Source organism: Microtus ochrogaster, unplaced genomic scaffold (genome assembly GCF_000317375.1).
Source record: "Microtus ochrogaster isolate Prairie Vole_2 unplaced genomic scaffold, MicOch1.0 UNK21, whole genome shotgun sequence".
Lineage (NCBI taxonomy): Eukaryota > Metazoa > Chordata > Mammalia > Rodentia > Cricetidae > Microtus > Microtus ochrogaster.
In genome coordinates this window covers 1,995,057-2,008,369 of record NW_004949119.1, presented here as the reverse complement: position 1 = coordinate 2,008,369, position 13,313 = coordinate 1,995,057, and the positions used below count along the sequence as shown (strand labels likewise).

Here is a 13,313-nt window from a genome sequence, read left to right as displayed (position 1 = left end):
TTTTTTTTTTTTTTGATAAGCTTTACTTTTAATCATGTGTATGTGTCTAGGGGTGCTGGTGCATACAGAGGCCAGAAGAATTACAAGTGGCTGTCAGTCACCTGAGGTGGGGGCAGGGAACCACACTCTGTCCTTGCAGGAACAGCAAGCACAAGCACTCTGGCTGCCTGGCCATCTTCAGTACCCACACTGCTGCTTTGTGTGAATCAGCTTTTTCTAGTCTTTCTTTGAGGATTTTTTTCCCTTTTAGACAATGCCTTGCTGTGTAGCCTAGCTGGCCTTGAAATGGCTATGTAGTCCAAGCTGACCTTGAATTGACATCATCTCTAGAGCTTTCAAGGGTATCAGACTGAAGGCAGGGACACCTGTTTTGAATCAAGTTTTCCCTCATCCAAGCATTCTTGTCCAAGAGGCCAAGCACGTTCTAAATGATACTAAGATGTACACCGCCTTCATTATTTCCTTCTTTTACTGTCCCCCACTTCCCTCTCAAACAAGAACCACGGAGAAACCAGAATCTTCAGAAAAATCACATTTTATTGATCACCTTTATTCAGAATTATAAAAATAGATATAAATAAAAAATAGCAGAATATAATTAATTATTAAATATTAAGTATATAGGAGTGGTCCTTACCCCACCCAGTGAGGTTTGGATGAACCAGGATAATAAGTAAAAAAGATAACTGGCCAAGAAGTGGACGTCGAGATAAAAAGAGAAACAGACATTTAGTGCTGGTCACGGGTCATGCCTGAGAATGATCCATTCACATGGGTGTCACAGTCCAGAGTGTAGGGAAACACAGGAACACAGCAGCTTCTGCTCGGGCTCACACTCACAGCCTGTGCACAGTGAGCAAACATATGCACACACATTTCCCTGATCCATTCGTGGAATGCTAGAGCCGGTCTCAAGCCATCAGTGTCTCGACTTCAAGCCACTGTTCTCATATTGGACAAGCCCCCTCAAAATACTTCAGCTGTTACTCTTCCTAATTGGGAAATCATTCTTTCCCAACAGCAGACCTCATGAATGACCCGTTAGGGAAACCAGCTCTCCCCCTACACTTGCACAGGAGACGTTTTAATAACTTCAGATGGCTTTAGTCCAGAAAAACAACTCTTGGTCAGTGTCATCCTGAGTCAAGACCAACTTTCCATGCTGGCCAGGGCGTCTGGGTGGCCAGCACCCAGGCCTGTGCTGAGGGTGAAGCTATTGGCACTCACCCTGGTGGGCAGCACAAGCAAACAACGCAGAGCCTGTCCTAACTTCTTCCCTACATTTGATAGAGAGGACGCCGCTGTGGAGGTGACGGAACCATGGAAATGAGTGGTCCATCTGTTTCTTCTCTTTGATAGAGAGGACGCCGCTGTGGAGTGACGGAACCATGGAAATGAGCGGTTCATCTGTTTCTTCTCTCAGCTGCCGGGGGCCATCAGAAGGCTAGGCGGTTCTCTTCTCCAATGTGGGCTTGAATCCAGTCGAGGAAATGGGAGACCCTCGTGTAGACACCTGGCTTGTTTTTCATTGCACATCCACGGCCCCAGCTCACAATCCCAGCCAGAGTTGGGCGGCCATTGATGTCACAGACAAGAGGTCCTCCAGAGTCTCCCTAAGAAGCCAAAGAAAAGAGGTGAGCTCTGGGAGAAGGTAGGAAAGGGCCACCACTCCTCAGCCACGTCTGAGAGAAATCTTGGCAACTCCCTTCTTTCTACCGAGTGTAAACCTCTGCCACTGTTCAACCACTTCCCCAGACTCCGCATTCCTCGCCGTGGAACGCAGCATGCGCAGTCTCGTCTTGGTTCTTTCGACTGAAACATGCTTCTCTTTCCCTCCCATCTCTTTATTGATCACATCCTGTTCTTTTAAAGGTGTTTCTCCTCCCTCTAATACCTGATCTTTTGTAATTCACAATGAACATATCCTGAACAATGAATTAGAGAATCGTATTGATCTCACTTTTTCTTAGCCAAAGACCCAGACATGATGTAAATAGCGTCTGCATTTTGTTGTTGTTGTTTCTGTTTTAGAGACTGGGACAGGGTCTCGTGATCCTATGTATTCCAGGCTGGCTTCGAACTCATGATGTAGCTGAAGAAGTAACTGGTAAACTTTTGATTCTGATCCCCTCAAAGGTCAATATTACAGGTATGTGTCATTACACACGGTGCTGGGGATTGGAGCCAGGATTCACTCGTGCTGGGTAAGCGCTCCACCAGCTAAGCTGTGTCCCCAGACTACTGGCTTTTCTTACAGGCTCTGTTCCCTTAGTGAATGACTGAACTCAGGGCTTAGAGAATACTAGGCAAGTGTTGTATCACTGAGCTAGGCACCCATCCCTTTTTGTTGTTGTTGTTGGTGGTGGTGGTTTGGTTTGGTTTTTTAATTTCACTTTATTTTATTTGAGAAAGGGTCTTGCTATGTAGCACAGGCCTTAAATTCTCACAATGAAGGTTGGGCTAGCCCTGAACTCATGATCCTCCGGTCTCAGCTTTCAAAGCACTAGGAATGGTGAGGTTATAGGTGTGAGGTGTGCTCCATTACACCTGGCTTTTCTTTACCTGTCTTAGTCCCTTTTAGTCTAAAATGTGGAACACAGGTTCACGCCACATGTTTGAACCTGTAAGTATTGGCATAAGCTCCAAAGATCTAAGTCCTTGATTCTTAGGCTGTTGGCTGGAAAGAAACTTCGCAGAGCTCTTGGATCAAATCCAAGAGCTGTGGGGAGTTTGGGGGTGATAAGAAGGGGTGCCTGGGAGTCTTACATGGCAGCTATCTGTTTTCCACTGTGGGTCGGCAGCACAGAGCATTTTATAGGTGATTTCAGAGCCATAGTAGTGGGGCTGCATACACTGTTCATGGGAAACAAGCTTCACAACAGCCATTTTCAGGTCCTTTGGGTGAATATAGTCCGCTATTTAGAAGAAATAAATGTCTGCATTAAGATGTGTCTATAAATGAGACTCTGCAAGGATGATGATAAGAATACATCCCACCTATGGAAATCCCTTATTCTTTTTTTTTTTATTCCAATCTGAGCCTTCACCCCACCCATAACTGTTCATCCCATTCGACGTGGTTGCCCATTTCTTCCTACTCTATTCCTGGACCTATTTGTCCCCTCCAGGGTGCGTCCATCTCTGTCTCCACAGTGTTCTGCTACATTTGCTTCTGGACCATAACACTTCCCCAGTTTCAGATGTCACTTACAGACATTCTCGTATCCAAAGCCAGTGATCTCACAGTCTGAACCAGAACTGGCGTCACGAAAACTTGGGGGCAGGCAGATGGTCTGAATGGACCGGGATGGCTGTGCACATTGACCCATGCTGGTACGGATCTTCAGCAAGGCTGGGGAACGGAAAGGTCAAAGGATCATCATCATCTCTCCCCTCCCAATGCTATAGCACTCATGACACTAGAGTCATAGAGTATCCAAGGGCATCTGCTGGCATCTTGTCATCCAGAAGCCTCCCCTGCCATGTTCCAAATGCTTTGTTTCAGCTGATGATGAATGATCAGGCACCCAGAACTATCATAGACAGCTGAGCAGGTTGCTTCCTGCTAAGGGAGCTGAGCTGAAATCCAGCCAAGGTTTGCTCTATAAATTATATCTTCTGGTATAGACAGAAGCATCCACCCTACTCTGCACAAACAGGGCATTCCCAGCCTAAGCCATATGCCAGCAGGGTTCTTTCCACTCAGAAGACGCTACCTGCTGGGGAAACTCAAGGCCTCTCCAGAGGGGCACGTCACCCTCAGTCTCTCATGGAGTTCACTCTGAACTCTTCCCCACCAGTTCCCCCAACAATTTCCACCACTACTTTGGACTTTCGTTAGACCCCTCTTTTGCTGGCTATCATCTTTCCGGTAACCAAGTTTTCTGCTCACCAATATCATTATGGTGGGCCAGGCTATCAGAACTATAGTCCTCGTGCAAGATGAGCTGCTCCACCTCAAACTTCATTTCTCCTGGATTAAAGGCATTCCGCTTTGACTGGCCCAGGTAGACAACATAGTCTTCCTTCTTTGGGTTATTGCTGTGAGAAATGAGACATGTCAGCCTGATCTCATGAAGCCTGTTACTTTCTCCTCTCCATCACAGAAGCCTCGGAGTGTTACTTGTATGTAAGGCCACAAGCTGCATGAAGAGGTGTGGTGGGAGATTTCCATAGGGAAGGAGAAAGACCTGTTTGAGGTGGGGAGGAAGGGCCAGAGAGAAGAGACAAAGGGATGTACGTACATGAAGCAGTGTGTGGCGCTGGTGACCCAGCAAGGATTGATGAGGCTACCACCACATATAAAGATGGGAGGACTTCCTCCCTGGTTCTTCCTGTAGATGGCTGCAAACCAGGGCTGGTTCTCAATGACAGTGGATTCTCCCCCAATAATCTTAAAGCGGGGCCTTAAAGTCTTCTGGCCACACTGGAACTCTTGTTGATGTGGAGAAGAAGGGAGCCTATGGCCTAGAAAAGGAAGAGAGATATGTTTTGGGGAGAAGCAAAGGATGAAGTCTCCCACTGAGGCGGACTTCACAGCTCATCCCTCCAGGAGTGGGAGAAGAGGACAATATGAGTTATCTCTTTTCACCCCATCACCACGAGCCGTCAGTGATACTCACTAGCAGAGCAGTCAGGCACCATGCATTCGTGGACATACTGCTTTAGGCCAATCTGCACATAGCACCAGGGTTGCCTATGGTTGTTAGGGTTCCTGGTAACATGAACAGTAGGGAATGTCATTCCAACCCAAAATGCCTTCTCTACATCCTCCCTTCCGAGGAACACTCAACCAGATATCTGGATTTTTGCACCAGTATACCAGGGGCTGGTTTCTAAGAGGTAACGGGTGGGGGTTGTTTAGGTTTAATGTACATGGGTATTTCCTGCATTTATGTCTGTGCATGCCTGGTACCCATCGAGGCCAGAAGAGGGCATCAGATCCTCTGGAACTGGAGTTACAGACTGTTGTGAGCTGCCACATGGAGCTGGGGAAAGAGCCCGGGTCCTCTGGAAGAGCTCTTACTCCTGAGCCACAGCCCCCACAGGAAGAGTTCTTGGCGTTCCACCCACCTGCAGTAATTGTGCTTCCCCAGGCCGAGGTTAAGAGCATCGGGTCTGTGGGCATGGTAGGCTTTCCGAAGGACGGTAGGGGAGTTCCAAGCCAGACAGGGTCGGCCGTTGGTGTCAGTGTTGGCTTTTCCCCGGTAAGACTGACCATTTCCATGATAGCAGGTTTTTGACGTGTCTACAAATATTCGAGGATTACAAAATATTAGAAAAAGGAGGGAGTTTGGACAGGAATTTCAGAGTTAGCACGTTTCAGACCTGGCAGGTGACACTCGAAAGAGTTTCCTTCGCCTTGTGTAGTTGCTGCTTCATGAGACACTCTGTATGTGTGTCCTAACTCTTCACTTCTGCCTGTTTTTTTTTAATTTGCTTATTTGTTTACTTTATGTGTATGGGTGTTTTTCCTACATGTATAACTGTGTACCAGGTACTTGACTGGTACTGGAAGAGGCCAGAAGTAGGCGTTAGATCCCTGGGATGGGAGTTAGAGACAGTTGTGACCCACATGTGGATGCTAACAGTCAAACTGTAGGCCATCTGGGAGAGCAGTCAGTGTTCTTAATCTCTGAGCCATCTCTCTAGTGACACCTCACCCACTTTGGGAGACACGGTCTTACCTTGTAGCCCAGGCTGGGCCTAAACTTGCTATCCTGCTTCCGTCTCCTAAATGTCGGACTTACAGACAGACCTACACCACCAGGCCCAGTTTCCTCTGCTTCTGCCTCCCGCCCATCTTCCCCTGCTCTGAAATCTCTGATCCTCCCTCCTTCCCAACTAAGAGTCCAAACTGCCATACCTATCTCACAGTGCTCCCCTTGGAATCTCTTTGGGCAGTTGCATCGGCGAATGCTGGAGAAGTACTTGTAGGACACACATATTCCTCCGTTCAGACAGCCACAGTTTGCTAACAAGTGCAAAAGCAGGGTAAGCAAGGATGAAGGGGAGCCAGCCTGCCAGCCAGGACAAGGAGGGCACGCCTCCTACGGTTCTCTGGGATATCTGTGCAGCCAACTTTTGTGCAAGGAAATATATACTCACATTCATTAGAAGCTCCAGGCTCACGGAGACCCTGCAAGAGACCCTGCAAGAGACGAAGGTGGGGGGTCAGCAGAGGTGACATGCTCCAGGGAATCCATGTTCAAGATAAACAGGCCCCAAACTCAAAATCTATTCTTCCCTGCAGTGATATCCATTGTTATTCTCTCTCATCCTCCCCACCCTGCCCCTGCCTGTCTCTCTCCTTTCTGCTTTTCTGGCCAGCTCTCTCCTAAGGAAAGCCCTGGGCTTCCAGCACACAGACAAGAACTGACTCAAGCAAACTTCACACTTACCCGATGCCCTCCGGCTAAGGCAGTCCTACTGGCTTCTTCCTCTCGCCAGGTAGTGCAAACCCCTTTGGTGCTCAAGCCCTCCCTGTCAGCTGACACCTTGTCTATCCTCCCCGCCCCAAGTCTGGACCTGATATTGTTGCCTAAGGACTCCCAGGGTGGCCCCTCTTCCCCACGATGCTGCTTAGGGGTACTGCGAGGCCCTTTCTGAGAAAACCACTCACTTCAGAGTCGTTCACCACCAAGGCGCAAAGGAGCAGGCAAGCCAGCCAGACTTTCATGGTAGCGAGGCTGCACAGCAAGCAGTTCTGCAAAGGAAGGAGAAATCAGGGTAAGAAGCGGAGCAGCTTGAAGGTGGCAGTGTTACTGCAGTTCAAAGGAAGACGTTCCACGTCCAGTGCAGGGCAAATCAGCAGTGACCAAGCAACCCCGACCTGGCAAGTCTCTCCTCTCTGTGGGCTCTGGACACAGCAGCATGGACCCACACTGTAGAGGCACGCAAAGGTCTGGAGTGGTGACCTCGCTCACAGTCCGCCGGCTAAGGTAGGGGCAAGGGAGGCGTGCGGTAACCCTAGCTGCCTCACCCCTCTAGGATTGCTTCAGACCGACAGCACTCACCGGTGACTGCAGCGGAAGGGCGCCGGCAGACACGGCAGACAGGAAAGGACAGGAACGACGACCGACTGACTGCGCTCTACCGCTACAGTCTCTGTGCCGAGCCACAGTCCCTTTTATTAGGGCCGCCCCAGCCCTGGCCCCGCCCAGGCTCGGTGGAGGGCGGCACTCTTTCCCTGGTTTTCCTTTCCCCACATCCTATCTGCAGGCGACTTGTACCTCGCTTGCTTCCCTGACTTTGTAGCGGGTCACAAGATCCCCAGCGGAGCGAACTAACACAGTCTGGACTGAGGGATTCGTTCACCTAGCGCGTCCCCAGCTGCAGCGTGGAAAGGACGCTCCAGGCTCGCGGACCTCAGTCCTCTTCCTTGGTGGCTTAATCAGTTCTTCCACCTGTCCATCTCTGACCCTTGCCTGCTTACGACTCAGTTCCTATAACGGAAAAAACATCTGCCAACAAAGGCTCCCACAAGTCAAATGCTCGGTCCCCAAATGTCACTAACACTACCAGTGAATGAGCCAAAAGAGGCTTTGTAATAAGGTCGTTTAATAGTTGTCATCAGAAGGGGAGAAGGCAAGGTCAGATTTTTTTCAGATTTCTGCTTCGTTGAAGGACAGTCTTTGAAAGATGGTTTTAGAGATTACGATGGCGCATGCCTTTAATTCAAACACTAGAGAGGCAGAGGCAGGCGGATCTGTGAGTTCGAGGCCAGTCTGGTCTAGAGTTCCAGGACAGCCAGAGCAGTTAAAAAGAGAAACCCTGTCTCTAAACCAAACCAGAACAAAACAAAACAAAACAAAAGCGTGATAATGGTCATGCTCTGATAATTATAGGATTGTGGGAGCAAAGTCTTGGGTTACCAACTGCTATGGCTCTGGTTGAAGTGTCAATGGGTCTTTAAAATCCATTTATTTGTGAGGGAAAGAATAGTCAATGTGGATCATGGAACAGAACTGAGAGTGTATCTCAGTGGTTTTGTGCCCCCCAGCCACAAAAACAAACAACCACAGGGGGAGGAAACTCTTACTAATGTGAACAGTGAACTGGAAGAGTATAGAAAAAACAGCTAGTCAAACCTTCTTAGTGTGGGCCATAAAATGTAGAACAGTGGGCGTGCCTGCTCTCCCTTGTAGCAGAGGAGCTGAGGACAAGACAGCAGGAAAGCCTTTTCTTCCCTGAATGCTATTTCATACTGTTTTTAAAACTTTTAACACATCCCTGTATCAGCCAATCCAAAAAGAAAATTGCACATTTTAAATGCATTTGTAGTCAGTGTTTTATGTTATCATAGGACATTATTATATGAAGATTAAAAAAATGTTTATCAAATAAAATAGGCTTCCAGAAAGACAGGTCATGTGTAAATGATTCCTGTATCTTGAGGATAAAGTACACGTGCACACTCTCTCTCACACACACAACCCTCAGGCATAGTTGGAAGTGCACAGAAAAGATTCCAAGGTTCAGTCATCTTCACTTCCGCTCTGGTGTCATATATGACTTGTGGCCATTTTGATCCTCCTTTCATGGAAGAGGGGGAGCGAGTCCTCAGATTTCCTTAGGGCCCAAGCCTTGCTTTACTTCCCTGAGCCTAAGCCTGTGGGGCTTACTGCCTGGCACACCTGGACCTTGGGAAAGAGCTCCAGGAGGCAGGAGGGGGAGGGTTCCGGGATGCCAGCCTCTGGATGGGAAAGTGCACATTAACTATCCAGGCAGGTGACCATCACTCTTCAGAATCCATTTTTCTACACAACTGAGCTGCCAGCAGCCCATAGACCCACTGAGTCAGAGATTCCGTAGACCTCAGAGGTAAACTGCTCCTTCCTTTAGAAGACTGTGGTCAGCTTTGTTTAGATTTAAGAAGCCATTAACTGTAAATAAGCATGACCAAAACATAAACAGAGATGTTATGGGCTGAGGATTTACCCCGAAACTCTAGTTTGATATTAGGAATTTCCAGCAGACTGCCGTGATTCACATTGCTCCTTCAACAGCTCTCATGACTCCGAATTACTTGGCTGGAGGCTGTCGTGCTGATTCTTTGAGAGCAGGGTGACCTCATTTCCTTTTGGACATTATACAGACCGTTATGCAGCATAACAGGCCCTTCCTTCTTCCTCTTCTTCACCTGGACGAATAATCCCAGTGCCTCCTGCTCTTTGTAGAATCTCCGTCCTACTGGATAATCTTCAGACTCTTTGACATCTCTGATTATTTTTTTATTTTTTGGTTTTTCGAGGCAGGGCTCCTCTGTAGCTTTGGAGCCTGTCCTGGAACTAGCTCTTGTAGACCAGGTTGGCCTCGAACTCACAGAGATCAGCCTGCCTCTGTCTCCTGAGTGCTGGGATTAAAGGCGTGCGCCACTATTGCCTGGTAGACTTTCAGTTCTTTAGGAACAAAGAACACATGTGAGATACGCACACATCACTCCGCATGCTACATGTCTTAGCCACACAGGTGCTTTATTTGAATGAAGAACAGAGAATAGCAGAGGGCTTTGGGGCGTCCTGAAAATGCAGTGTTCCTGCATGGTTATATACCTTGGTGACTAAGTCCAAGCCTCCAGCAGAGCATAGGTGTTGCATGAGGGAGAAGATAAATCACTTCCACTTGCAGTGAGCCCAGACTTGAACCCCCCACTTCAGGCTCCCTGTGTCTTGCGCCCTGTCTGTTGCAGGAGTCTGAATTTGTGTTGTGAACTTGTTTGTCCCCATGTCTGTGTGTGTCTATCCCTATGTGTGTGAGCTGTGTGACTGGTGTGAGTGGTGTCTGTCTGTTCTGTGTGTGCTGTATGTGTGTCTGTGCATGAGTGGTGTTTGTGTGTCTCTAACAAAGGGCTTGGCTTCATATTTATTGAGCAGCATAGGAAGCATCACATGGTGAAGAAATGGGATACTTTACAGAAATCGTCAACACAGTTTTATAAGGGATAAGGCACAGGCTCCAATGGATCCCAATTACCCGATAACAGACATCCTTATTTATCAATCAACATCCTTAAACAGCTGCTCTCAACCTTTATGGCAAATTTAAGAAGTTGCTTTTAATTTCTGTATTTCCTGCTCTCGAGAAATGATTATCTGGGTCAGGGCATGAAAGAGTGCACAGCTTAAGCTCACAGCTATGAATTAGCTTAGATTATAAAAATTGGCTATGTGGGAAATCCAAGGCAAATAAATCTGATTGTTATGTTGCGCTCTCGCTCTCTCTGTCCAAAGTAAATAGTACAGGCTTATATCCTTTTTTGTCTACTATTTCTGTTTTGTGCTTAAAGACACTTTCAGATAAATCATTCCTTTTCCAGTTCAGAACTGCCCTATGACCAGGACTGGAATTGTTACTCTCATTCTGCTGATAAGGAAAATGTGGCAAAAAAAAAAAAAAAGACAACACATAGTTGATGGATGCCAAAGGCAGCACGAAGTCCAGGTATTCTTTCCCTCGTTCCTGTGCTGTGCGTCACACCCTATCCACAAAGAGGCAGATTTCTTTGAAGAGAAGGGCCAGGTAATTAAAATGTTCAGGTAGGAGGTAGAAAACGTTCCAGCTCAGCTGTTACCCTCAAGCCTTTCTATCTATCCTGCAGCCCTGCTTCCAGAAACACTACTTTATTTATTTTATTTTTATTTTTTTAGGATGCCTATACTATAATACAAATTACTTGCTTGCCTGAATTCCAGGAACTTCCTTTATGGTCTAAACTAAAGTTTCTGTTGAGCATGAGAAATAAGGAAGTAAATGCATATGATTTCATTATTTTCTTGACTCCAAGAGGGAAGTCTCCAACACTGGCATTTGTGTCTCAGGACTCTAGACCTCCTGAAGCAGATGTGGCAACCTAGACTAATGGAGGAGCTCTCTTGTAGGCTCTATTTATAAACGGACAGGCAGATATGGGAGTGCACTGAGCAGAGGCTCTAAACCTAGCCTGGCTCCTAGGATCTGGGAAAATGATCCTTGAAACCTTTTGTTTTGGTTTAGGTTTTTTGCTTGTTTTGATTTTTTTGTAAGTTTGGTTTTATTATTGTTGTTTTGTTTTGTTTGAGACAGGATCTCGTTATGTAGCCTTCGGTGTCCTGGAACTCACTATGTAGACCAGAGTGGCTTTGGACTCAGAGATCTACTTAAAGCCCTGTGCCCAACTGTCTAACTGTTGGTTTAGATTTTTCAGACAGGGTCTTAGGTAGCCTCGAACTCATCCTGGTCTGCACTTCCCAAGTGACAGGAAGTCCTACCATGCCCAGCCCTTAAAGGTTATTTTCTGACTAGCCAGGTCCAGAAGGAAGTTCATGTTGAGTCAAGGGATATATTCCTGGGCTGCTATACTAAGAACATTTGGCATGTGGAATGATTTTAAACAAGTCACTTAACTCTTGATTTCAGCTCTCCCATCTGCGAAACGAGCAGCATTGTTCCCACCTGCGCCTGTTCTGCAGCTCGGTTGAAATGGAATGGTGAATTCTGTCGACTGTAATCCTTATCTAGAGTGCTTCCCTTCTTTTCTTGTCTATTTTGGCCCAGAACACTGGGTCACACTGCAGTCCATCTCAGGAATCCAGGGATGCTGTGTCCTTGGCCCACAGTTCCTAGCAACTGGACAGCTGGGAAAGACAGCTGCCTGTGCTGCTCACCCCCGCACCCCTGACTCCCACTCACCCCCTCATCTGTGACTCTGTGCAGTGTGAGACATTTTTTAACCTCCTTATTTACATGTTGGCAGACAGATTCCTCAGCAGTGTGGGGAAGGCTGCAGAGCTGGTCATCTAGCATCCTTGACTCTGAGGACCCCTCCCCATTTCTTACTGTGTGTTTAGCGGTAAGGTGAAGCTGACTGTGTCTGGGCCTGTAAAGTGATCGGGAGGTGGTGGGGCCACTGAGTCCCTAGCGGCCTGTGGAGAGGGTGGAGGGAAGCCACATATTTCCTTCCTTACTCATGGAAAGCGAAGTACTCAGACTGAACCCTGAGGTTATACGATGTCGTCAATAACACGAAGAAGCCCAGGTCACGTTAGCTCGTTCATATTCGGTCTATGACACTTTACCCTGCCCTTTAGGGTCTCTGCTCTGATTTTTAGCTTTGCCTAGGCCAATTATCTCTGGCTTCAGCATGAACATCTTGAACCTTGGCCAAATTTCTTTTGTCCCTAATTCAAGCACAGTAAGTATTACCCCAGAAGAATATCGGGGTTGGAGTGATGGTTCAGTAGTAAAGAGCACTTGTTGCTCTTGTCGAGGCCCTGGCCCCCATTTCCCAGCACCACATGGTGATTCACAGTTCTCTGGAGCCCCAGTTCCAGGAGATCCAATCCCTCTTCTAACCCCCAAAAGCACCAAGCAGGCTGATGCACACATACATTTGGATGAAACACTCATTCAAAGAATAAAAGTAATAAATCTAATAAAAATTGTGAAGGGTATTGGTTAGGATTTTCCAAACCGCCTGGATTCTGGGCCTCTCTCCAAGAAGTCTCTACTTGGAGCTCAGGTTACCATATTGGGTAGCAGTGGGTGCTGAAGGGGAAACTACGGACATGCCCTAGAAAAAGGGCTCGAAGGGGAAATGAGAGAAACTGGCAAGAAGCCATCTTTTTTCCCCCCTGAGTTTTGGAGACAGGGTTTCTCTGTGTTGCTTTGACTGTCCTGGAACTCACTCTGTAGATCAGGCTGGCCTTAAGCTCACAGAGATCCACCTGCCTCTGCCTCCCAAATGCTGGGGTTAAAGGTGTGCGCCACCACTGCCCGGCAAAGTCATCTTATTTGGGGATTGTTGAGCGTCAAGCTAAGCAGCTAAGCAATCTTGCTCTGAAGAAAATCAAGGTAACATGGGCAGTCCCTGTGATGTATGTTTTCACGGCTCTCTCACACTAGGCTCTGGGTACTTTTATTAACTTAAAGTAAATGCAAGTGTCTCCGTCCACTCTAGGAGAGGAAGGCAGCGGCTAATAGGAGGAAGTGAATCATCGGAGGTCATTCACTGAAAATGAGATTCACATCTTACAGACTTTGAGGAACCTCATGACACATTCCACCCTCCTATTCTGAATCCTCACCTCCTTCCTTCCTTCCTTCCCTCCCCCCCTCTGTGCCTTTTTCTACCCTCTCCACCCACAGAAAAGGCTTCATTTCCCCAAGAGTGACAGAGATCAATCAGCTGAGCCTCTGAGGAAGCTTTGTAAGAATGCATAGACATGTGAACATAGAAATAGTGCATGCACACACACATACATGCATGTACACACACACCACAGCAGGGACCCAGGGAGACAGGAACATAGAGAACATGCACGCATGCACATACA

At 47.4% G+C, this 13,313-nt stretch overlaps 1 protein-coding gene across 2 annotated transcripts; it reads right to left on the bottom strand.

Annotated features, from left to right (window-relative positions):
- Positions 1 to 593: 593 nt before the first annotated feature.
- On the bottom strand, positions 594 to 7,129 carry Plau (plasminogen activator, urokinase). Of its 2 annotated transcripts, none has more exons than XM_005367654.3 (11): positions 7,017 to 7,129; positions 6,623 to 6,706; positions 6,109 to 6,151; positions 5,867 to 5,974; positions 5,074 to 5,248; positions 4,623 to 4,714; positions 4,245 to 4,467; positions 3,893 to 4,041; positions 3,212 to 3,352; positions 2,767 to 2,915; positions 594 to 1,613 (listed from the first exon to the last, which is right to left on the bottom strand). In XM_005367654.3, the coding sequence occupies exons 2-11, from the start codon at positions 6,677 to 6,679 to the stop codon at positions 1,437 to 1,439; spliced, it is 1,314 nt and encodes a 437-aa protein (XP_005367711.1). In that variant the 5' UTR covers positions 6,680 to 6,706; positions 7,017 to 7,129; the 3' UTR covers positions 594 to 1,436. The 2 variants fall into 2 exon arrangements, with proteins under 2 accessions (XP_005367711.1, XP_013209418.1); XM_013353964.2 differs by having other exon boundaries at positions 6,109 to 6,139; positions 7,017 to 7,106.
- Positions 7,130 to 13,313: the final 6,184 nt, after the last annotated feature.